At 33.4% G+C, this 26,723-nt stretch overlaps 2 protein-coding genes and 1 non-coding gene across 4 annotated transcripts; all 3 read left to right on the top strand.

Moving 5' to 3' along the window:
• Window positions 1–5,673: 5,673 nt before the first annotated feature.
• LOC143586559 (elongation factor 1-gamma-like) lies at window positions 5,674–8,445 on the top strand. The gene is made up of 7 exons (XM_077068083.1): window positions 5,674–5,843; window positions 5,937–6,086; window positions 6,249–6,309; window positions 6,410–6,453; window positions 6,540–6,641; window positions 6,732–7,236; window positions 7,955–8,445. The coding sequence occupies exons 1-7, from the start codon at window positions 5,835–5,837 to the stop codon at window positions 8,332–8,334; spliced, it is 1,251 nt and encodes a 416-aa protein (XP_076924198.1). The 5' UTR covers window positions 5,674–5,834; the 3' UTR covers window positions 8,335–8,445.
• Window positions 8,446–18,236: 9,791 nt separating this feature from the next.
• On the top strand, window positions 18,237–20,653 carry LOC143586558 (uncharacterized). 2 transcript variants are annotated; one of them, XM_077068081.1, is made up of 2 exons: window positions 18,237–18,323; window positions 19,418–20,653. In XM_077068081.1, exon 2 carries the CDS (start codon window positions 19,490–19,492, stop codon window positions 20,558–20,560), a length of 1,071 nt encoding a protein of 356 aa, XP_076924196.1. In that variant the 5' UTR covers window positions 18,237–18,323; window positions 19,418–19,489; the 3' UTR covers window positions 20,561–20,653. The 2 variants fall into 2 exon arrangements, with proteins under 2 accessions (XP_076924196.1, XP_076924197.1); XM_077068082.1 differs by having other exon boundaries at window positions 18,237–18,334.
• A 1,873-nt stretch (window positions 20,654–22,526) lies between these two features.
• On the top strand, window positions 22,527–22,599 carry TRNAR-ACG (transfer RNA arginine (anticodon ACG)). Its single transcript has one exon. It is a non-coding gene; the product is annotated as a tRNA-Arg (tRNA).
• The last annotated feature ends 4,124 nt before the right edge of the window (window positions 22,600–26,723 follow it).

Here is a 26,723-nt window from a genome sequence, read left to right as displayed (position 1 = left end):
TTCCTTTTCTACTCTAGGTGAAGTCCTTAACACTCCTAACCCTATTACATAATCTCGTCAGTTGGTCAAAATCCATTAGCAAGGGCGTTCACGTTTTTTCTTAGAAATGAGCTCGGTACCGTACGGGTATCGGTACCGAAAATCGCAAATTCTTGGTACTGGTACTGTACCGATCCTGAAACTCAAAACTTTGGTACCGATTCGGTACTGTGGTACCAGTACAGGTACCAAATTTGTTAATCCCTAATTTCTCTTGTGGAAATTTTTTATGAAGCGAAAGTTTTGGATTATCTTTGGATCATCAATCGTGGAAAATTCATTCTGTTGATAGGACGTAAGACATAGTTCTAACGTATTAATTTAACTTTTAATGTTTGATGTTTGTTTTGTGTAGTTTCTTGTTAAATGATGGTTGATTTATATCAGCCCCGCTGTTGTTAAAAAAGTAATATATAAATGATATTAAATTAAGAGTAAAATGGAAGGGGTAGAATAGAAAATATCACACAACTCCATTTATAAATACCTAATCCCTCTTTCTTTGGGTCATTGGATGTTTCTTCTGTAGCGCCGCACCTGCCGCAACTGGCTGATTTGTAACGCTACATAGCCGATCTTAGAGGAAAAAGGTGTCGTGATCTCAAAGTAAGAATTCTTTAATTCTTGTTTCCATATATCTAACTATTTTCTTGTATATTGTTATGACCTATTAATTGATGTGACGAGAACATCTTTTGCTTTATCGTAAGCTTTTGATTTTGTTACGATAGTTTCTTGCTTAATTATAATCGGTTGCGTCGTGCAGAAAATTGAAGATCACGTATGCTAATCCTATATAACATGTTGATTGCTCATAGCACTATCAGAAGGTAATGTTAAACTTTATTGTTTTGAAATTTCAATTCAACTATCTGACTTGTGTCATCTCGTGAATTCAACCTTTTCTTCTCGGTTATCTACATGACTCTGCTTATTTATTTCTATCTACACATGTTTGTTTTCCGTTTTGGTCTCCAAAGGGAGACCATGGTACATGTGATCAGTGTTGCAAAAGTCGCGCCTATACGGTGATTATAGACAATAATTAGTCTCTCATAAGAGGTTGGCCGCTCGGATTTTGCCAAATCGTTCACACTAGCCGGAGAGGGTCAAAATCCGTCAAAGTCGGCCAAACTGGTACAAAATCAGACCAAAATCGTCCAATTAGATCATAATATGTCAAAATTAAGCCAAATCAGTCAAGTGTAACAAGTTCTTACCTCAATTTAAACTAAAATCAAACCAAAAACGAACCAAGATTGGAGCTCAAGTTTCTAACTAGTACCATCATCTTTAGTTGCTACGGTTACACCCTTAATTACCATAATGCATGTGTAACATTACGAAGTTTCAACCCAACCTTGGTGTCGATTTGACACCTCTATAAAGAAATCACATGTGTCTAATTTTACAGATCGAACTTACACTTTGAAAGCCCTAAATTTATGGATTTTCTTTTTCAAATACTAACAAGAAACTCTAGAAACATTTTAATCCATCTTTCTCTATTCACGTGAGTCTGATAATTCTTTTGAGGATTGAACTTTTTTTTGATAAATATCAAACAAAGAGTCATGGTTGAGGATGTGGACCCCGTATATATATAATCATTGATTTTTCATTTAAAATTTTAAATCTCCTCATGGTTTGTTCTAACATCACATTCTCCAAAATCTCTAGCATAGGTGTACTCAATGCACACACTACTTTAACCCTTATTTTGACTCATTTGGTTACGCATAAATGTCTCTAATACTTTGAAATAAGATTGCCTAGTTTTTCTCATACACCAATCTGACCTATTTAACTTTTCTGGGTCAACCCATCAACAACTTTCCAAAATTCCAAAATTCCCTATGTGGCCAATAACAAATTTGGCCCACTTTACACAAACTATGACCAGTTGACAGTTTTGGTCAAACTGCACCATGCTTTAAACAATCTAATCATGAGACATTTTCTAAACATGTGTTCTTTAGTTAACCAAGCGATTCCTATCTTATTCATGATATCAGTTATGCCCCTGTGTAAAATTGAATCTTCAACTTGGTACAACGTTAGCAGCTAACACCAAATTTGACTTCTTGATGATTGACCACTAAAATTAGATCATTGAGAAACATCTATCAACCGAATCCTCTATCAATTCGCTCAACAGACTTGCCCAAAAAGTATTCTGAGATAAACATCAAAACTAATGGCACAATCGAACGGTCACACACATGGAAGTTTTCGCAGTCTAATTAGTTCTCAACTGAACACGCCAAGTTCTTGCTTGATATTATAAGTCACATATTTGAGTCTTGCATCATATTAAATTTGATCCAAATATAATATGTTAAGGGATAATTTTTTGATTTTTACTTTAGTTGTCCATCCCACATTGGTAGAATTAGTAGTTGTATTTTTCTTCTCTATAAAATATGTGTCCCTAGGTACGTAATAATATCATTTTATTTTATTAAATGTTTATTTATAGAAAGTGTTAAAAATATAATTGTGGCTTTTTTGTACTTTCAAAAGTTTAACATTGGTTTTTATTTATGTAACAGGCTTCCAACATATAGAGTGTTAGGCTATAAAGAAAGTTGGAAAGCAGAGCCCACATCTCATGTCCGAAGGTGCAAAAAGTTTTGATAAGTAGCCTGATGAAGAGGATACAACAGCAGGACAGATAGTGGTGTTAGAAATGACATCAGTTGACAACATAATACTTGAACCAAGTCCCGACAAAAGCCAACTGTCGGTTGTTGTCAATGTGACACCCGAGTCAAGGGCTCTGGTTGTCTTAGGTAAACGTAAACCAAGATGTGTGGCTGTTCGTACCCCGGCTTTGAGAGCAGATGTTCGGGTCCCACGGAAACGCAAGTGCGTTTATGACTATATATGTTGTTAACATTTCTAACGAGGTGTATAAGACATGGGTTTCGGATGCAAGTGATCTGGTACGCTAAAGGCGAACCTGAACTGATGTTATAGAAAGAAAAGATATACGTGGGTCTGTTGATTATTTCATGATCTGTTGGATTTAATATATGGTGTCATTGAACTCAGATTGTTCAATAGTTCTTGTAATTTAATTTCAATTTCGTTTCTGTAACTTAATTACATTTTCAATTGAATAATGATCGTTCGCTTTCGTTTATTTGATTTGTAACTCTCTGGTGTTGATTTACAAAACTGGTTAACATATAACATTCAAACCAAAACATGCTTCTTATAAACCCTGAACGCCTAAGTCTTGCCGGTTAACAACTTGTTAACAACCCAAGTTCCAATTTGATACATTTAGCACCCGGAATATAGTAACTATATCACTTGACATCTAAATGTCACAACAATGACAAATCAGTCCCTACACATTGACTTATGAGTAAGTTGACTTTAGTTAATTTTGACTTTTACTACAACAATCTCCACCAAAAGTGACAATTGAAGTTAAGCTTGTTTGATTATAATCTAAGCATCATATTTAAACAACTAATATCAGTGTAATTTAGCACTCTTTCACTCAATCCCTTTTTTCTCAATCAAAGATTCTAGGCTCATCACAAAATGCAATGTTTTCTCTTGGATTTATGGTAGAACTCAACTACCCAAACCTTGACTTATATATACATACACATATGTAGGGATTTACTCATGTTGTCTTTCACTTGGATTAATAGTATGTGTAATAAGGTGTTTTATCTTGGTTAATGATCCGCGTACATAATATCTAAAACCTCCCAAAACAGTTTCTTCTGTATGCTACCACATATATGTGATATGTCCAGTGTCATTGGCTCGATTATGGTGTGGTATCCCCTAATAGGTACATCTGTGGTTCAAGAAAATGTTGCCATTGTATTTGATGTGTCCATAAAGCACATATAAGATTCATATATTGTGCATTACATAATATGGAGGGTTTCATTCCTGAAAACTAAGTTATTGTGAGCATTAGTTCCTCTCTCTATAGTTGAACTAGTAAAACAAGTTATCCAATTAAAGTGAACGTTCACAAAGATCGGGAAGTAGCAGTTGTAAAGCTATCCACTCGAATAAATATTTTTTGTTACAAACAAGTGTTATGTTATATACATAAAAAAGGCCATTAAACGATAGGTAGTGGGCGTTACATGTATGAAATATAAATACACATGCTACGCATAAGCTACACATGTGTAGATTGAATATGTAAGCGAATCTGGTTTTAGATATTATGTACGTAGTGGGTGTTAAAACAAATTTAAAAACATGGTTTCCGTGTAACAAAACAATTTTGTTGTGAATTATTGATGCACACAATTTCCTATTTTAAAGTAATTGTAATCGTTTTATTGTAAATTATAATTTCTTAAAAAAAAGTAATTTGAATCTATCTTGACAAAGTTCCCCCTTAAACATGAAAAAACTTGTTTAGAAAATCAACGCGTGTTTATCCCTTTTGCTTTGGCGAATTGGATTTTAATAATCCCAACTTTATGTATTTGGCCAATAATAATCCCAACTTTGAAAATAGCTTTCACTGGTCCCAACTTTCACACAATTTGTTTTCATTGGACCTCCGTTAAAAAAAACCTAACGACGTTAAATTTTTTTCAAATTTCAAACTGATATTTTGGTCGTTGATCGGAATGAGGATACGAGTCGATTGATGTAAAATTTATCTCCAAACGGTGGTCCAAACGACTAAAGGATGCTTCAATTCCGGCGTTTAAACTTTTAATTAACAAAAATCAAGTTGTTTGAAGCGTCATTTAAAGTTAAGTTTTACATCAATGGATTCATAATCTCATTCCGATCAAAAGCCCTAAAAATCAATTTGAAATTTGGATAAAACTTAACGGTGTTATAAAAATTATAACGGAGGTCCAATGAAAACAAATAGTGTGAAAGTTGGGACCAGTGACAGCTATTTTCAAAGTTGGGATTATTATTGGCCAAATACATAAAGTTGAGATTATTAAAATCCAATTTCCTTTTGCTTTTAATACATTTGGTTTACTAGCCCCGGAGGCCGTGGATTTTGCGGATAGATTTAGGGTTTAAATGGGTCGGGCATAGTAACTCTTCAGCCATAAGACACAAAACTTTGTTTTTAGTATGACTGGTTTTATTATCTAAAAGGGTATTGCTACTAGAGGTGCACAAACCAATTTAAAGTCAAAAACCGGTTCGGGTTGAAATCAGTTCGGTTTGGTAAACAAAAGTCAAAACCGGTTTATGATTGGTTTCGGTTCGGGGTGGAACCGGCTTCTTGACCATGTTACGATCGGTTTCGGTTTGGGGTTTGACCGGTTTTTTGTTGGTTTTGGCCAGTTTCAGTTCGGTTGACCGGTTTAGAACTAGTTTCAGTGGAGAAAATTACAAACCAGATCCGAACCTACGATTTCAAACGGTTCCAAGCCGTTTTCTACATAACCGGTTCGGTTTCGGTTTAATTTTCGTATCGGTTCGGTTAACCGGTTCTTTGAGCACACCTAATTGCGGCGCAACTTGTTGTATGTTATAAATAAATCATGTTTCAGAATTTGTTTATGCCTCACAAAACAACTTTTGTTACAAATTTAGTTGGGCCTAGGCCCATTAAGACAACACTCACTTTCTCTCCTTTATAACCCCAAAACCCTAGAATCGTAATTGTTGCTTCAGGAGTAGACGGTTTCGTATAATAAAGGTATAATAATAATAATAATATCCGCCTCTGTGTTCAATTACCCACCATTGATTTACTGTGTATATCTTCAATCAAACCCTAATTTCACTCACTTGATTCAGATCTCACAAGGCAATCGCTTGTTCCTTAAGCAATGGCTCTGGTAAGCCCTTCAATTTCACATCAATTCAATCATATTTAGGGGTTTTGAAGCATATGGATTGAGGGTTTTGTTTTAATTTGGATTTGGTTGTAGATTGTGCATGCTGGTAGGGATAACAAGAATGTGTACAAGTCTTTAATTGCTGCTGAGTATGCTGGTGTTGAGATCAAGATGGCTGATAATTTTCAGATGGGTGTCTCTAATAAGACTCCTGAGTTTCTTAAGATGAATCCTATTGGAAAGGTATTGCCTTTTTTGTTTTGGTTTGATCTGTGAATCACATTTTATAAAAAAAATTCAAAACTTTTGGTAAATAATTTGCATATTGTAAACTTTTTGTTTGATATAAATTAAACATTTTAAAAAAATGTAAACTTTTATGTTGTATGATTTTTATTGATGTAGATACCGGTTCTCGAGACTCCCGAGGGATCGGTTTTCGAGAGTAATGCGATGGCTCGCTATGGTGAGTCACAGGTTAATGTTTGATTGTATTATTGTTATGATTTTGTGTGTTACTGTAATAGTGTGTATGCTTTTAAATAATATCATTTTGGTTGTTGCAGTTGCACATGGAAGTCCTCTTCTTGGCTCTTCAGCAATTGAATTTGTAAGTTTTTTGTGATTTTTAGTGTTTATAAAAAAGTTTATGTTTTTTAATTTATTAATTATGAAGCATATGTATTTTTACTGCAGGGCCAAATTAATCAATGGATTGATTTCTCGTCGATTGAGCTCGATGAAAACATTAGGGCTTGGGGCATGCCAAGATTGGGATATGCCACCTACATTAAACCTGTTAGTCATTCTTCTAATTCAACTTTTAATATACATATACATGTGTGTCTGTATACGCATATTGATTAATGTTGTGTGTTTGTTTTGAAGTATGAGGAGAAATGCATTGCCAATGTGAAGAGAGGTCTCGATGCTCTAAACGCGCATCTCGCCACACATACTTTCTTGGTTGGTGACCGTGTGACTTTAGCCGACATCATCACAACATGTAACTTGATTTGGGGGTTTAAATTGTTGTGGCCGAAGAGCTTTACGTCTGAGTATCCTCACATTGAGAGGTATTTCTGGACCATGGTTAACCAACCCAACTTTAGCAAGATAATCGGTGAGATCAAGCAGGCGGAGGCCACCCTTCCTCTTCCTGCGGCTAAGAAACCTGAGCCTAAAAAGGAAGCCCCTAAAGCCAATGGAAACACACCTAAAACTAACGGAGATGCGCCTAAACCGAAACCTGAAGTTACGGAGGAGGAAGAGGCACCAAAGCCTAAGCCAAAGAACCCTCTTGATTTACTTCTTCCAAGTAAGATGGTTTTGGATGACTGGAAGAGACTTTACTCCAACACCAAATCTAACTTCCGTGAGGTTGCAATTAAAGGTATTTTTTTATTTTTTTTAATCTTTCTTAGTTTATATTTTATTTGATTATGAAACAATTGCCGTTTCTTTTTAATGGATTGATGCAAACTATTTACTTTGAACGGGTTGACTTGAGTTATTTGTTAAATTTGGTATAAATAAAAAGTCAACATAATAGACAAACTTATCAAATGAGCCTAGCCAAGCTAAGATCGAGCCTTACACCACTTGATCAAGCTTTTGAGCCTATGTTTTTGGGATCGAGCTTGGCTCCTAAACAGAAATTGAAGCTCAAGATCAACTAGGCTCAAGCTTATTTGATAATAACCTTAAATGAACCTAAGCATGGCTCGAGCTCATTTGCGGTACCTTAAAGCAGGCCGTGCGTAGCTAGAGCTTAGCTGCACAGTGTTAATTAGTGCATATAAGTCAAAAAGAGTTGAAACCTAAATTACACAAGGCTCATTAAGGATTGATGAACTTAAATGATCTTCCTATACAAGGCTTGAACTCAGACTCGACAACTAAATGGGCTTTTGTGGCTTTCTGGAAAAACATACTTGAATTTTTATGCAATTTTTTATTTTGACCAGAACTGATTTTAGGTATTTTGCTTCGGTCTTTATTATTGTTCATTCATTGTGTTTGTGAATTTGTTCATTTTGATTATCATGTTATTTGGAAAAGAACATAAATACACCGCACACGTTAAGTTTTTTTCTGATGTATCTTTGCAGGATTTTGGGACATGTTTGACTCGGAGGGTTACTCTCTTTGGTTTTGCAACTACAAATACAACGATGAAAACACCGTCTCATTTGTTACCATGAACAAGGTTGGTGGATTCTTGCAACGCATGGATCTTGCCCGCAAGTACGCATTTGGAAAGATGTTGATCATTGGAAACGAGCCACCATACAAGGTGAAGGGTTTGTGGTTGTTCCGTGGCCAAGAGATCCCCAAGTTTGTAATGGACGAGTGCTACGACATGGAGCTCTACGAGTGGACCAAGGTTGACCTTTCAGACGAGGCACAGAAGGAGCGTGTCAATCAGATGATCGAGGATCAGGAGCCGTTTGAGGGTGAGGCTCTTTTGGATGCCAAGTGCTTTAAGTAGAGTTTTGTTGGGTTTTATTTTAAAGGTTTATTTAAATGTGGTTGGTGTGTTTTTAGAACTATGGTTTGTGATGTTGAACAACGTACTATAAAGTACCCAGTTTTGGTTTTTTATTTATTTTTGTATTTGCTAGACATAAGTTCATCATCATTTTTGTGTATGTTCTATTTATATTGATGTTAGTTTCTACTTTCATTCAACCTTGACGAATGTTATCAACATCTGCGTGCCAAACAAGAATACGATGAGGTATACAGCACCCGACGTGTGTTATCTTTTTCTGATAAAGTTATCTTGTTTAAACTTATGATGTTGATTTGGTTTTATGTGCAACTGAAGTAATATTAATTGCTATTGTTGATAGTCAATAATCTATAAGAATAGTAGTTGATCTTAGAGGTGCACAAATCGGTTTTTTTAAAAAAACCGGTTCGGTTAATAACCGGACCGGTTTTTCTTGGCCTGGAAAAAAACCGGTTTTTAAATAACCGGACCGGTTTGTTAACCGGTTTTTTTGGTGCAAAACTCGGACCGGTCTAACCGGCTAGGACCGGTTTAGAAACCGGTTAGAACCGGTTAATAACCGGTTTTTTTTAATTAACTGGTTTTTTTTAAAAAAAACCGGTTAATTTTAATAACCGGTTTTAAAATTAACCGGTTTTTTCCATAACCGGTTCAGTAACCGGTTTTTTCTCTAGAACTTGTAACCGATATACGAACCGGCGGTTACTAAACCGGTCAAACCAGTTTTTAAATAACCGGTTTTGTAAAAACCGGTTTTCGGTTTAAACCGTTGAACCGGTTCACCAACCGGTTTTTTTGCCCATCTCTAGTTGATCTCTTGTTTAAACTTTAAGTCATGATATTTAATATTGTTCTGGTTTTATGTGCAACCAAAGTAATATTAATTGCTATTGTTGGTAGACAATAAACATAAACATATGATCAATAAGAATAGTAGTTGTTTATGACTAACTAGAAATAATTATTATTTTCACCTTAACTATATAACCTTTGTTTAGATATTAGTTAGGCTTTATGTAACCAGTGACCAATAGGAGTTGGAATTAATAATTCGTTGAGTTTGACTTGTATTTTGGAGTTGACTGACAACACCGTAAGTCTAAATTAGTTAAGAGTGAACTACTATTTTATGTTAAACCTGAAACTCGACACGTTTAATACGATCTTATTTGGGTCGATTCTCGGGTCACTTTCCTTTAATCTTAAACCCGAATAACCCAAAACCTGAAAAAATCCTCTGAGCTTGACTGAAGAATGAACGGTGATTGTTTTTTCATTTCTTTTATTAATTATCTAAAAAAGTTTTGTTATTATTTTTCTATTACTACTACTTTTTAGCATATTTTGTTTTCCTCTTATATATTTAAGATACGATTTTATAAACTACCAAAGATATTGCGACAATCAGGTTTTTCGAGTAAAAATAACACTAAAAGTTTTTTATTTTATTTTTGTATATATTTTTTATTTTCTAAGTAAGGCGACTGTGTTGGAATTAACTGAATCGAGCAACACGAACAAGGATCATTTTGTGGTAACTCATAACGACTCTTTCAATGTTATTATGAACAAAAACCACATAAAATACAATTACCTTAAACCATCTATTTATACTAAAATTCTAACAAGCTTAACAAAACTTCAACTAGGAAAGCAAATAAACTAATTAAATTAAACCTATCTCTAATTTTAACAATTATCTCCCTACAATAAATTAACTATTTAATTTATTTTCTAATAATTTATGTTCTTTATCTTCTCGGCCTTTATATATGAAATCAAGATTATATCATTCAAACTGCCCCCATTGTTTCGATGCGGGATCGTGGGTTCAACCACCTAGTGCAGATTCTCAAATGTATAGTCGTAGGTTCATGGCAAAAACCATAACTATAAGGCCGAGTGTAGTGGGGCGTCGGATTGGGCGAAAAGGAGCGAAGAGGGGTGAGAACACCCCCCCCCCCCCCGCCGCGGGCGATATGTGGGCGAAAAGGGGCGGGGGCAAGTTCTTCTCGTTGCATGGGAGAAGGGGAGAGTTGCAGGTGGTGGGCCCTGCATATATGCATATGTGTGTGTTATATATACATATATATGTATATGATTATTATATATATATATATATATATATATATATATATATTATTCATATTTGTAGCCCCTGCACCATTACACCCCAAAAATAAATTCTCACCCTTTGCTAACTGGGCGCCACACGCCGCAAAACGCCCCAATTTGTAGCCCATCCAATACACCTAGCCTAAGGGTTCATTTGTTTGGGTTCTCTACTATTCTTGTGTTATAAGTTATATGACAAACTGAAAATTTTTCTTGCTTTTTCAGACACTCATCGCGACTTGACTCAAATTTTCGGGACGAAAATTCTTTAAAATGGGAATGATGTGATGTGACACTCGTCAATTTCAGGTTAACTCCGTTAATCCAAACTCCGTCAATTCAAACTTAAGATCACTTGATCTATAACGCACCTCTCATTACATTTAAACTAGGGTTTAAATGACGCTTGACAATTACTACATGTGTAGTCTTTTGGGATTGCACCGTAACGCAAATGAGTTGACGCAAACCATTGGTGAATAAACGAAAAACAACCAAACAATAATTATGTGATAATTATGTGTTAGGCTTATGTGCTATTTGATAATATTGTTTAAAACACTAACTCATGATGCAAACAAGTACTTTAGGCTATAAAAGTAATACTTAAAAGTTGAGGAACCTATGTGTAACATATTATTATTATTAATAATAATAAAACACTAACTCTCTTCCCTCTCCCTCACACCCGATCGGCAGCCCCCCCTCCCCTCTCCCATGCGATCGGCCGCCACACCCACATCCATATCACCTTCGTTTTGATCTTGTTCTTCATAATCGGAGCATCCCACACTCGTTTCTAAGCATCTCTCACCTTTCTCTTGGTTGTTTCTGCGTTTTTAAGGTATAAACATGAAACCCTAATTATTGAATATCATGTATTAAGTGTTCTTATGCTTGATTTATGCTAGATGATGATTGTTTATGCGTTGGTTATTGATTTAGATGATCATATGTGATTTTGAACGGTGAAAGATTGTTAAATCATTGATTGTTTGTAAACCCTAGAGGGTTACTACTGATTTTGATGAATAATTATGTTTATTACATGTTTGGAGATATGTCGTATGCTTAGGATGCATGTTAGACAATTGTTTGTACTTGCTGAGTTCTGACAGCAGAGATTGTTAAACTTGAACGACATGTAACTTGTTAAATATAAAAGCAAACTGAGCTATTTATGAGTCTAAAAGGTAGTACTCTGAGTCTAGTTTTCAGAAAACCCAACCAAGCCCAATTTGGAGGTGTTTTGGTTGTTCAAACGATTTAAATGTGATTAAAGGTCAAAACTGGTACTGGACAGATTGTGAGTTATGTTTAGACAACTGTAACTAAATGTTAATGTGGAAATTGGTCGAGGTTGTTAGCACTACAAGGTGCTATGTTGAGTCTAGTTTCTATGAAGTCCAAAATTGTAATTTTTGGACGAGTAAAAGTTAACTTTTATTATTTTACAAAACTGAAGTGCAATTCTGAATTGTGAGACCTGCTGTTAGGTTGTTTTGTAATTATCATATCTCATGAACTACAAGACCAGATGGGTTGGTTTCACTTCTGGAAGTTAAAATATTGAGTTAAGAACCTAACCCAATTGGTCTTGCATTAATTGAATTTGTCATTTAATGGGAATAACAAATAACATTTTGTTGCGCATGATTTTAACTGCTGTGAGTTTGCTGTAATGTTTTGATCATTGTGAGAAATCTATGATGAATAAAAATACAATAAAATATGTTCTGGAAACCTAACTCATGTATGCTTTTGTGACGATTTTTGGTGAATTAATTGAAATGCTATGATCTGTTGAATAGAGTAATCTTTCAAGTAGAATTCTGTCTTGATGAAACTAGCTGATGAACTTCGTGAAAATACATGAAACGTGCTAATTGCTAGATAATTGTTATGTTTTGACCAAATTGCCCTTGCGGGAAATAATTGCTAGTAATGTACAATATTAATACTTGATATGTAAGTAGTTGTTCACACATGTAATGTATCACCAATGTGCTTGTTGAGACACACACAATTCACGAACGAAACACGAAACGTATTTTATGCATAGGAATTATGTGCCGAGTCTAGAGACTCGATAATAGTTCCAACACTTAGAAAATCTCCTTGTTGTTTTAGAACGCTAGGGAGGGTTTTCTGTGACGCGCATCACTTGGGTGACTTGTTTTTGGAATTCTTCGCAAACAGTGAGTTTCACTTTCCCCTTTTAAACTTTTTAAACGCTTTTCACTTGGGGGAGATAACATACTCCGAAACGCTTTTAGATTTTGTTATGAAATTATATATCACTTGTAAATGCTAAGTGGCAAACGAAATAACTGAAGTCCTACACATCGAACCGTTTAATATTGGATAATAGCGAGTCACTGTTGAGTAGTACTACTGGGTTTGACAAACCCCACCCAACGCTAAGCTCGACTGGAGGTCGAGTGGGTGTAATTTTGGCTAACACATTACCATGGTCGGGATAGACCTGGTGGCAAGGCACATGATAAACAGTCAGCTTCGGTGTCGAACACTTAGTAATACTTGTTTTATAGGCTAGCTACCTATAGATATTTAATTGATTTAACACTATCTGGTAACGCAAAACGCTAAACGCAAAACGCTAAACGCAAAACGCAAACGCTTTATTTTATATAAACTTGTGAACTCACCAACCCCGTGTTGACACTTTTAGTATGTCATTCTCAGGTAGACGAGGCGGGCGCGCGGTATAGGATCATGCATTACTTTGAACGCTTATGTTTATGCAAACTCATTTTTAAACTGTTATTATTAATTGGGTTTTAAGTCGTCCTGCGTGACGCAACACTTGGTTTATTGTTTTACGCTTCCGCACTTATTTACACTTAAATGTTTTCGTGGATTGAAAACTTTATTTATGGTTTGATTATAACTAATGATTCCGATCCTGTTAGTTCACACCCTTTAAAGGTAAAACTCCGTTAACGGATTTTGAGGATGTGACAAGTTAACACTTCAATTTATTTATTAGTGAGACTATAACATTATCTCTCTCTTAGTGTTTCATTTAGACCACTGATCCTATTTTTGAACACAAAATGGAAAAACTTTTTTAAAATAAACAAAAAAAAGGAGTGAACAATTAATTTAGCAAACCAGTTTACATTTTAATCTCCATCATTTCCAATGACACATGTATATTTGGTTTGATTCTAATTTATTCATTTTTCTTTCACATTGGCTAGTTTTAATTATAATATTGTTTGTTTATGATAACTTTTAATAATTAAGCTTTTAAAAAAATCTGAAGACACATTCTTGTTTAATTTCTTTTTATTTGAACATACTGGTATAAAGTTTATTAGAAACAAAGTTTGTAAAAAAAATATTTTTGATATAAAATAAATATTAATCATTGTCGATTTATATTATCCGACACTTGTCAACCTTTTATTGGTTTATAAGATTTTTAGTATTTCTAGTCACTTTTAATAAAAAATAAAAATTATAAATTATATTTATTTAATAAAAAATAGTGATGATTGAGTTGCTAAGACTACGCGTAACGCGAGCGTATTTGTGTACACTCAGCTGAGATGGCAGGTGTATGCCAGTAGTGCAACATGCATTTGGAGGAGATGCACGTCACCACAAACGTCCTAAATGCATTTGTGGTGAGCCACATTGAATTTAAAGTATTATTTTTTAGTATAATCAAATCTTTACATTGTTTTTCTAAATAACTAATTGTAGTAAATAATAATTAGAGTTTAACACGAAATAAATAATAAATCACATAAATAAAAAACATTTAACTAAATAATAAGTTAATTATTACAATTCGAAGTAAATAATAATTAATGTTTTTAAGTTTTCAACTGTAACTAAAATTCAAATAAATTTTTTTACAACGGCTATGCTTCCACCTCTTTCTAACCTTTGTTTATGGCTGTTTTATGTAGTTTTGTTGTTCTAATTTGATTTCTTTTAATTAAGTTTTATTTATAAAAAATACTAGTTTTTATTCCTTGTATTATGGGATTTGTGTTTCATTTTGTATGTCGAATATTTATATATTTTTTTAAATTTTTATTTATTGTAAGAAAGTTAATGATATACTTAGGATTTTATGATGAAAAGGTTTCACAAATAAATAAGATGTTATAACTCGTTTAAAAGTTATCTGGGTTTGGTGAAACCCATGACCCGCTTATTTTTTACTATAAAATTGTTTTTTAATATAAAAATATATTTTCTTAAAAAATAAATATTAATTTTTAGTATATCTCTATTTTATAGAATTTCATATCAAATATTTGGTGAGATTAATCTTAAATGTATATAAACGAAACATTTTAAAGCTCTCTGGTTGCTTCCTATATTTTCTCAAGCCACCAGATTGCTTTATTTGTAAATGGAGGCTTCTCATGCATTTGACCCGAATTTACAGACATGGTCTCACCAAACCAGATTGCCCTTAAACGGGTTACAACATCTCATTAAATTAAAAGTTAATATCATCAAATATTTGATGTGGAAATCCTATAAAATGAGGATATACTAAAAATTAATATCTGGATTTAAAAAAATATTATTTATAATTAATAAACAATTTTATGGTAAAAAAATAAGCGGGTCTTGGGTCCCATCAAACTCAAATAGCTTTTAAACCGGGTTATAATATCTCACTTATTTGTGGAATATTTTATCATCAAACTATAAGTATATTATAAAATTCCATACAATAAAGAAAATTAAAATTCAAAATATATATAAATACTAGTTTTTATCCCCCATATTACGGGGGTTGTTTTATATTATTTGTTTATAATATTTATTTATTTTTTGAATTTTTATTTTTTTATTGTATGAAAGTCAATAATATACTTATGGTTTGATAATAAATTGTTTCACAAATAAATGAGATGTTATAACCCGGTTTAAAAGTTATACAGGTTTGATGAGACCCAAGACCTGCTTATATTTTTTACTATAAAATTGGATTTTTAACTATAAATAATATATATCTTATTTAAATAAATCATATATTAATTTTTAGTATATCCTTATTTTATAGGATTTTTATATCAAATATTTGGTGAGATTAGTTTTTAATTTAATGAACCCGTTTAAGAAATATCTGGGTTTGATGAGACCCATACGCGTGAATTCGGGTCAAATACATGAGAAACCTTCATTTAAAAATAAGCAATACGGGGGCTATTTTACATTTTTTGTTTTTAATATTTATATACTTTTTTTGGAGTTTAATTTTATTTATTTTAATAAAATTTATAATATGCTTAGAGCTTGAGGATAAAAGGGTTTCACAAATAACTAAGATGTTATAACCCGGTTTAAAAGTTATTTGAGTTTTGTAAGACCCAAGACCCGCTTATTTTTTTTACTATACAATTGTTTCTTAATTATAAATAATATCTTTTTAAAAAAATCATATAATAATTTTTAGTATATCCTATTTTATAGGAATTTTTACATCAATAATTTGATGAGAATAGTTTTTAATTTAAACACATACTATTATTTTAAGGACTAACTTACGGGGGTTGTTTTATATTATTTGTTTTTAATATTTATTTATTTTTTGAATTTTTATTTTTTTAATTGTATGAAGTGAATAATATACTTATGGTTTGATGATAAATTGTTTTATAAATAAATGAGATGTTATAACCCAGTTTAAAAGTTACATGGGTTTGATGAGACCCAATACCCGTTTATTTTATTTTTTGCTATAAAATTAGTTTTTTAATTATAAATAATATATATGTTATTACCGTTTTAAGAAATATATGGGTTTGGTAAGACCCATACCCGTGAATTCGGGTCAAATGCATGAGAACCCTCCATTTAAAAATCAAACAAATTTGGTGACTCCAAAAAAATGGGAGCGACCACATCGCGACACGTAGGATTTTTATGTTCTCGTTTATATATATTATAGAAAGACTATAAACGAATAATATAAAACAACTCCGTAATACGGGGAATAAAAACTAGTTTTTAATATAATGAGATGTTATAACCCGTTTAAGGTTATCTGAGTTTGGTGAGACTCATACCCATAAATTCGGGTCAAATGCATGAAAAGTCTATATTTACAAATAAAACAATCTGGTGGCTTGAGAAAATGTAGGAATCAACTAAAGAGTTTTTAAAGGTTTCGTTTATATACATTTAAGATTTAACATTTTAATCTAGAGCAAACTTATTTATTTATTTTTGTTTAATAATTTTAAAAGATCCCACGACTTGTTATTAAGAATTTTAAATATTAATTTAAATATTAATTTTCTTTTTATAACTTTTCAACTACTAATTTCTTTTAAAACAGTGTTATAATTAAAATTTATTTATATATTTTATCTAATTATTTAAATAATTTCTTTAATAAAAAGAAATAGGTTAAATAAAAATAAAAAGAATATTGATGATGTGATAATAGTAAGGTTGCTTGTGAAAAGAATGTATATGATAGCGTTGAGAGTAAAATGTGCATCTGAGATGAATACTTGAAAAACAAATGTGACATGCTGACTAGGCTTGCATATTATAATACATTTTTACGAATAGTCTAATGAATGTGAAAAGTTTGATATGATTGAGTAGGGTAGGTGGAAAATAGTAAATTAGTTTTAGAATAAAGAATGATTTGTATTGATTTTTAAATGAAAAAGGTTGCTTGTGAAAAGAATGTATATGATAGCGTTGAGAGTAAAATGTGCATCTGAGATGAATACCTAAGAAATAAATAATGCGACATGCTGACTAGGCTTGCATGTTATAATGCATTTTTGCGAATAGTTTAATGAGTATGAAAAGTTTGATATGATTAAGCAGGGTAGGTGGAAAAAAGGTAAATTAGTTTTATAATAAAGATTGATTTGAATTTATTTATAAATAAAAATGGTCTTACATTATTAACTTTTTATCTTTTTTTATTATATTAAATATTTTTTTAATATAATATTTATTAATTTTGTCGATTTATATTATCCGACACTTGTCAACTTTATATTCGTTCGTAAGATTTTTAATTTTTCTAGACACTTTTAATAAAAAAAATAACGATTATAAGTTATATTTATTTAATAATAAATAATGAATGTTAGATTACCAATGAGTGTGAAAAGCTTGGTTTGATTGAGCATGATAACCGGAAAAAAGAGTAATTGGTTTTATTATAAAGATTGGTTTGTGAATGAAAATGGTTTATTTATGGTTGTTTTTATTCTCTTAAATTAAACTTCAAATTTAGCATTCCCATCTTATCCTCTATATTTTGTGAGTGAGATTTTTTATAATATAATGAATAGTTTTGAGTGAAAGAGATAGAAAAGATAATGTTATTTTTATATATTTGAAAAATTACTCTTACCGACTTACCGTCTATAATTTTTTAATATTTTGAATTTGTTTGTATGAAAACATATTATTTCTATGAGAAGGAAAAATGAGAAAAAATGATTTTTAATTTAATTTAATATTTGAAAACAAAGGAAAAGATATGAATATAGAAGAAAAAAAATCTTATATTTTTATCTATGATTATATTACTATTCTGGTAAATAATAACATAAATAAGTATTTGAAACCGCCGGTCTTAGCTGTTAAAAAACAAATACCACCACCACCATTTAATTTAATTTTAAAAAAGAAAAAGACATAATATAGTAAATAATAATATTACAGTAATTTGCTTATATTTGGTTGGCTTGATGCTGGAGACAGGCCGTCAGCAACAACAAAGTTGTACCCTCTGTCTCTCTCTTCCCCTAGGTTGTTTTTCAATTTTCAATCTTTGTTCTTCCACCTTCAGGAGATCCACAATTTCACATCTTTACTGGTATGTTTTTTATTTGTTTATTATCTGATGATTTTTAAGGAGTTGAAAGTGTTATATTGATGGTTAATTATGACATGCATAACATAACATAATTTTATAAAACTTCTGTTTAATTTAATTATGCTTTGCTTATGGATCTATGCCACAGATGTTGGATTTTTAGTAAGATACTTGCTGTTCATTGACACAAAATTATGTGTGTGTGTATATATATATATATATATTTTATTTTTAACTAGAGTTAGGTTTTACAGAATTTTCACATTAATAAAGTTCAAATCTAAAGACTCAGTGGTTACAGTTTGTGATAATTATTGTGTCCTATTATTTAGCACTCATAATTGTAGTATAATCACTAATGTATGTGTATAGGTTAGATTATAAATACCATGCTTGGGTTATTGATTGTATTTAATTTTTGTCATTGTCAAGTTTCTTAATAATATGTGTTTGGGTGTTTTACCGTATACGTGTTTCGGTTCAATACGTGGTATCAATTCTTTGATTCACATGCCTTATATAAAGCTCATTTAGTTAATGAGCCCGAGCTCGAGCTGTCCTTGATCCTTAAGGTTTTGTACTTTCGTTACGTGCCGATTACTCGTTAAAGGAAAAGTAGATAAATTTCTAAATAAGCGAGAAGCCATTTTGGTAGGCACTGCTGAATCTAGGGAATTCAAATATGACAGCGTCAGCGTTGAGTAGACATTAAATTAAGTTATTAAATAAACGTGTGAGTTAATAAATTCCAATTCACACGTTTTTACAATCAATAAGGAATAAATTGAAATCGCTAAAATTGCGTAAAATTCGTAAGAGATGTTTGTCACAATGTCCGACATGTGTTTCTGTTTTTGTTCGTATTTTATGCCCCCCGCAGATTAAACGTATGCTTGTTTTAAGTTGCGTCCTTTTCGAGCCTGCTTGCTTTTTTCCAGTACGGATCCGTCAATTCTTGTATTAGCTCCGTATCACATAGCTTATAACATCTATTGCTTTGTTCGTTATGATTTGAGTCATCTGATGCTTGTGACTTTACAAATAACATTCTTATTTTTCTCTTAATGCAGGTGGTTTAGTTAGCAAGTTATCACAAAGAGTAGTTAACAACAGGGATTTGTGTATCATCCATGCTGTCGAATAGTATGCGTGGAACCTATGCTTTGATTAATGCCCCTGACAAACGTTGGTGCTGATGCACTCGGTGTGATTACAATCACTTTCGTTGCGGTTTTAGGTGTCGTTGGTTTACTCTGCATATTATACTCTGTCTACTTCCGAGACCGCATTCGTAGTCAAAGACAAACCCAACTCAGATACTTCGGTGGCCCGTCAGTCGTTAGAATAATCTTCATCTTACTCGGAATATGGTGGGGGTTCGGAGAATTACTTCGTTTAGAATTGTTGAGGCGTAACGGTCGGGTATTAGACTCTCTCGATCCAAAATATCAGGAAACCGTATGTAAATGCTACATCGTATCAAACCTAGGATTCTCAGAACCGTGTATGTTTGTCACTCTCGTCTTCCTTCTTCGTGCTTCACTGCAAAATACCGAGTCGGGCCCGTTAAGCCATAAATGGAGCTTCAAAACAATGGTTTACATTCTTCTATCGATTTTACCGCTCTTCGCGCTTCAAACGGCAGTTGTTTTAGTGGGACCTGCATTCGAGACGGATCTACATGTGAACAAAAATGGGTACTTTTTCAAAGTCACAACCGGGTACCCAGACGATCCGAATGATGTGGTACGTTGCTTCTACCCGTTACTAAGCACCATATTTCTCGGTGTTTTTGCCGGTATGTTGACGCTTTATTTATTCTGGCTCGGGAGGCAGATACTGAGTCGGGTGATTAATAAGGGCTTGAGAAAACGCGTATACACCTTTATATTTTGTGTTTCTTGTTTTTACCCGTTACGGGTTTTGCTGCTAGGGTTATCTGTTCTGTTTAACCCAGGAGGTGCGGTATTCGAAGTCGTTGCATTCTTGGCTTTTCTTTCTCTCTTATGCTGTGTCGGGGTCGGGATTTGTATACTCGTTTACTTCCCGATTGCCGACTCTTTAGCTTTGAACAGTCTGCAGGATTTGGAGGTTGCAAGAAGGATTGTTGACGAACATAACGAGACGTTGTCACTAATTGCTAACCGGGGGCTGGGTGGTGACGGTTATGTGATCAGTCAGGAGTTGACCCAAATGGGTTCGACTCGGCTGCATGAATGGTCTTGGAGGTTAGCGTCATGAACGATGATGGGGAGTCGGTATATGCCAGCTTATTTTTGTGGCGAAGAGCAGTTTGTAAAGATGTTTAGAACTAATAAAGATTTTTATTTTCGGTTATTTCCCCTTGGGGTTTTTAACTTAATACATTTTCGTTAATGTTTGTGATGATGCTTGTTAATCTGTGACGTCGGTTGCCTGTTTTTGTAACGCAGTTGAGATCAGAGTCGGGTTTCGAGTTATTATTCAACTTGAAAAACGGTTCATGAGTTTCTTGCTGGGTCTGGTTGCCAAATTGTTTACCTGAATTTGAGTTTGGTACAAAATATTTTAGGTTTAAAAATCAATATAAAGTTATATATTACTTTAGTAATATCAAATGTGATTATAATAGTAAGTCTTGTTTCAAAGCATTACTTAAGTTATGTAATCCTTTGGTTTATAAATTTTTTCGGGTTGAGTCGGGTACAAAGTATTTTCGGTTTTGAAGGTGAATTCAGATTTGTTACGATGATTTAAAATTTCGGTAGATATGAAGGTCGCGGGCCAAGTTTTATATGTTACTAATAAAATAGACTTTACATTTTACGCATAAAAAGATGACTACTAAAAAGAGAAACATGAGTTGTAAAACAACCGCCTAAGGCCAAGTGTAGTGGGGCTACAATTTGGGCGAGAAGGGGCGCTAACACCGCCCCTCTGGGCGAAAAGGGGCGCGGGCGAGGAGAAGTCCCACTACACTTGACCTTAGGGGCGCGAACACCGCCCCTCTGGGCGAAAAGGGGCGCGGGCGAGGAGAAGTCGCCTGGAAGAAGGGGGTGGTGGGCCCAGCATGTTTGGATGTGTGTGTTATATACATATGTATATGTATATATATATATATTATATTACTAGTTGTAGCCCCTACACCATTACACCCCAAAAACAAATTCTCACCTCTTGCTGACTGGGCGCCACACGGCGCAAAACGCCCCAAATTATAGCCCCTCCACTACGCATAGCCTAAAAGCAACATCACATGACAATAGAGAGAATATAAAGAGAATATAAAGAGAATGCAAGAGCTCTTTTTCATTGAGTACCATATTTTTGAATTTTACAAGACAGTATATATGAGCTTAATGTATGCTGCGGAATCTAAGATCGTTAAGAATATGATAATTAATTACCTACCGGCTCATAAAGATGAAGAAACATCAATATTATAGCGGCCAGTAGAGAATGGCAACTAAATACATGGCTAGTTCGATAGAGTATATTAGTAATTAAGTTGGGAAAATCTTATGTGTGATATGGAAACCGATTTAAAAACATATAAACTAATATAGATATTAATCCTTCAAATGCGTGGTGGGTTAGAAAAATGTGCATATTAATTTATCAAAGATCAAATAATATGTCAGTCTTGGTACGTACCTTAGTTACGAAACTGTATCGCGACTATCGACGTGGAGAGGAAAGAAAGGACGATAGGCTATAGTGGCAATATAGCTGTTGGTAACGACTTTGTTGGTTAGTTAAGGGAAGCCAACTGATAACTGAGCCAAGATAAAATATAGAAACTCATGCCGATAAAGTGTTATAAAACAACAACCTATTAACATCACATGACAATAGGAGAATATAAAGAGAATGCGAGAACTTTTTCATTGAGTATCATAGATCAAATATAAGAAACTTCTATTTATAAGGTCATAATATTGATACAAACTTAATGGTAAATGAATGTTAAAATGTGGATAGTCACAAAGTTATAAATGTTCATAACAGTATGAAATGTTTACAAAAAATGGTAAATTTACACAAACACGAGTAACCATAATTATATGAGATTATGAGTGGGTTTGAAATTATCAAATTCGTTCCCCATAATTATATATGATGTGAAAATGATGAATATTATTCAGAATAACAAAGATGTCTTTATGAGAATAAAATAAAAATCTCATGCTTTTCAAATATAAAGCACATTAGTAAAACAGAGACAAAAGACTCCGTGGCCCAATGGATAAGGCGCTGGTCTACGAAACCAGAGATTCTGGGTTCGATCCCCAGCGGAGTCGTCTTGTTTTCATTTTTTACTATTACCATTATTTTTGTAATTAATATGTTTACAATTCACTTATTTTTTTTATGTTTATTATAATGTATACTAATAAAGAATAATAAAACCAGGTTATTCAATAGTAATATTTCATTGTTTAACAAAAATTATTTAATTACGGATTCTTAAAAAAGATGAGCTACATCAAAACTAAAGACTTAAGCAAGTCATTAGCTCGAGAAAGAAATATTAGGGAGTAACAGGTGTTATATACTTGTATGGCAAAATATCTATGTTCAAATCTTTTTTTAACTATCTTATACCATATACGGAAATAAATGTTTGAATGCTTAAATGAGACTTTTGCTTCTGAATCAACTTAAAACTACAAATAGTTTTTTTTATAGGAATTTTGGTGTATGATGTTGTAAATGTGAACCAATCCGTACCACAATCGGGTTCATTGAGTTCGGCTTGTTTGGTTATCGAGTTCTGGTTAGAACAGATTTGTTAGATACTGATAACAGACTTTTCTGGTTATCTTCTTTAAGATTTATTACGTGTCTGTTATCGTTTTGACACCAAAATCTTTGTTAACAAATTTATGAGATCGATAGATGATTGTCGAGTGGTTAAAGTATTAATTACTAATCGATTGGGTTTTCTGGATCCAATGAGGGAAAAAGGAATAGCTGCTAAAATAGAATTATTAAAAAAAAAATAAAATCGGGTTAATCGGCTTTATTAAGTTTAATTGATTCTTTTTTTGATTTTTTATCAACTGAATACTGAAATGTAGTTCGTTTACCCCGAAACGCAAATGTTCCCATACTCGAAAACCAAACTACCCAGCAGGATCTATCCGTTTGTTATCCGTTTCAGTCGGGTTAATTGGGTATGAATAACTTCAACACCAAAAAAAATGTTTAAACCTTAATCATGTAAATGGTAAAGAAAGATTTTAAACTTTACAAAACAAGAGTATTGTCATTGTGCATATGTTCATATAACTTAACTACTTTCATCAACTTCTACCTAAAAACAATCACTACTACTATCATTGAGGAACCGAAAACACCAAATATCCGCTATCCCACCGAACCCGAATCTCTTGTCCAACTTGCAGTCCCTTCCCTCTGATAATCTGTCTCCATTTTCCAACTAAACTATAGTAACTTCCCCGACACTTCAACTTCATCAAAAACGAATCACCCGTGTCATAATCTCGAGCATGAACGTTTATCTGGAGCTCGTTTCGCAGTTGCTCTCGTGCCTGTGACGCCCAGTACAAAAGAATATGTTCTTCAACTGACTTCCCGGGTAAAGTAAGAAACGGATTATTTGTATCCACATCAGATAAAGTTAAAACCTTTTTAATCGGCCATTCGTCGTGTGGTTCGTGTTCTTGTTGTTGCAGTTGTTGCTGCGGTTGTGGTTGTTGTATCAATGGAATTGTTGCAGGCAAAACTGTCTCCTCGTAGGTGACCAAAAATGTAAACAACCGTTAACCCAACAAATCTTGATCTCTTTCCCGACGCCTAATCCTTTACCTCGAAGAATTTTCCCCCATTTTCCTATTAAGTTATAATAATTACCGCGCCACCTTAGTTTCATCACATATATTTCGCCTGTATCAACATCACGAGCATTCAAATTCACTTGCTCTTCGTTTCTCAAAAGCTCGCGTTGTTCTGGTGTCCAATGGACAAGAATATGATCTTCAACCGATCTTTGTGCCAATGGTAGAAAAGGGTGACTGGTGTCCACATCAGATAATGTCAGCACCTTCTTAATAGGCCATTGGTCATGCTGCACAACGGATGCAGGAATGCTTTGTAACGGTGGCACAGAAAGAACTTGTGGAACCGAAAAGTGCAGGCATCCGTTAAACCAACGCATTTTAATCTCTTTTCCAACGTCGAGTCCCTTGCTGCGGACGATACTACCCCATTTGCCAATAAGATTGTAATAACTACCGCGCCATTTTAACTTCATTATATAAGTGTCGCCAGTGTCATCGTCTTGGGCATTGATGAGAACTTGCTCTCAGTTTAGTAAATGATTGCGCTCGAGCTGAGTCAGGTGGACGAGGATGCAAGTTTCGACTGGTTGGCGAGGTAGCGTGAGAAAGGGGTCGGTTATGTCAACGTCTGAAAGTGTGAGGACTTTTCTGATAGGCCAGTCGTCTTGTATTTGTAATGCATTGTTGTGTCTAGACCGTCTCATGCCTGCGAGTAATACAGAAATGGTTAATGATAGTTACGAGACTCTCGGATTAAACATTTGAGCTTATTTAACACAGTTCACATATATACTGGATTTCATTAAACCTTACTTTAGATCATAATTAGCAAAAATAAACCTAAATAGTGGTAAATCATTTAACAAAATAAGGAAAAATGGATTGTAATAATCCGAACGATGACCTATTGCCCGATATAATTCTAGCCTTCATTTTTGTTGGCAAAAGCAATCCCGCTAGCATAAATTTCATAGATTTTACACTCGATTTACATTTAATTTATACCTGATTTAGCGTGTACGTTTCTCCATTTCGTTCATAATCATCATTGTGAGAGAAATCAAGTGAAAATCAAGTATAAATCTGAAATGATTATGCTGCTGGGATTGCTCTTGGCAACAAAAGTAAAAGTTAGGATTATCATTGGTGAAAGTTTACGAATTATTATCGGGCAACAAGTCATTGTTAGGATTATTAAAAATCCAATTTTCCACAAAATAACTACAAAATCCTAGCGCATTCAACAATCAAGGAAACCGTTACAATTAGCATGAATCAAACTACCAAAACTGCAATAAACTAAACATAGAGGTAGGGCTTCCGCATCGAACTTTAAATACTTTAATTTCACTAATTAAATTCAAAGTATGACGCGTTGGCCGGTAACAATACATACTAACAGTTTTAACCAATGTCACTCCTTACATTTTACTTGTGTTACCAAGAGCAATCCCGGCAGCATAATTATCATTTAACTGCATTATATTTTGTCTACTTTATCCATTTGATTCCGCCTGTACGTATTTGTATTTGATTTATAATCATCATTATGAGTGAAAATTGGTGTGAACAAGAGTAAAGTTACCTGTGTGTGTTGGTTTACTAGAGGAATTGATGAGCAAAAAACCAAACCCTAGAAAGAGCAATTGGGGGAATTGCAAATGCAAGCAATGTAGGAAGAAGATTAGATTAGCGTTAATGGTAATTATAATTATAATTATAATCATAATATAATATTGATATTGAAGGTGGTGGTGGTGGTGATTTTGGTGTGAGCTCAACTGGCAAAAATGGAGTAAGCCAATTTGCGTGAAGAAGAAGAAGAAGATGATCTCAAATCCTCTGGCCACCAATAAATGGGTTTTATATCACCGTATATAATGTATTCAGGTGAGTGTTTCCTAGTGTTCTACTCGGATAAAGGTTTCTCCTAAATTAAAATGTGAGTGTATCTTAGACGTTGTGAATAAGGCTGTAAACGAACATGAATAAGGTTTTGTTTATGTTCGTTTGTTAAGGAAAAAAGTGTGTTCACGAACACCTACCGAATGAGATTTTATGTTCGCGTTCGTTTAATAAAAAAATTGTGTTCATGAACACAAATAAAATCGGCAGAGCCTAGAGATTGAGGCTAGTGTACTCATCAATATGTGAATAATGAACACGTGTAAACAAATTGAGCAAACACGAACAAGGGTATGTTCGTGTCCATTCGTTTAACTTTAAACGAACACGAATACTTAATGAACTAATATTGATGTTAATGTTTGTTTATTTCAAAATGAACATTTGTGGTTGTTTGTTTAAAATCTAAACGAACGTAACTGAACATATATGAACAAATGCAAATAAACACAAACAAATATAAATGAAAACACTTATATGAACACAAAATTAACAAATTCAAAACCTTTAAGTAGATGACTCATTCATATAATATTTAATTATTATCTATTAATACATAAACGACCATAAATAAACAGACATACACGGACATAAATAAACGAACAGAACATTTGTTAATGTTCGTTCGTTTAATTAAACAAACACAATTTTTGTTCATATTCGTTCGTTTATTAAATAAACCACGAACAGTTCACCGTGCTCGCTTCGTTTACAGA

This window comes from Bidens hawaiensis, unplaced genomic scaffold (assembly GCF_021521415.1).
Source record: "Bidens hawaiensis isolate Kalapana, Puna unplaced genomic scaffold, B.hawaiensis_p1.1 tig00034696_1, whole genome shotgun sequence".
Taxonomy (NCBI): Eukaryota; Viridiplantae; Streptophyta; class Magnoliopsida; order Asterales; family Asteraceae; genus Bidens; species Bidens hawaiensis.
The sequence above is the reverse complement of the archived record's forward strand: the minus strand, read 5'-3'. Positions and strand labels throughout refer to the sequence as shown.

What these genes read in the sequence shown, in the direction of transcription:
- LOC143586559 (XM_077068083.1), top strand. An exon ending in AGATGAATCCTATTGGAAAG is followed by an intron (nt 6,087 to 6,248) that starts GTATTGCCTTTT and finishes TTATTGATGTAG; the next exon opens with ATACCGGTTCTCGAGACTCC. An exon ending in TAATGCGATGGCTCGCTATG is followed by an intron (nt 6,310 to 6,409) that starts GTGAGTCACAGG and finishes TGGTTGTTGCAG; the next exon opens with TTGCACATGGAAGTCCTCTT.
- LOC143586558 (XM_077068081.1), top strand. Translation starts at nt 19,490, where the DNA reads ATGCCCCTGACAAACGTTGGTGCTGATGCACTCGGTGTGATTACAATC.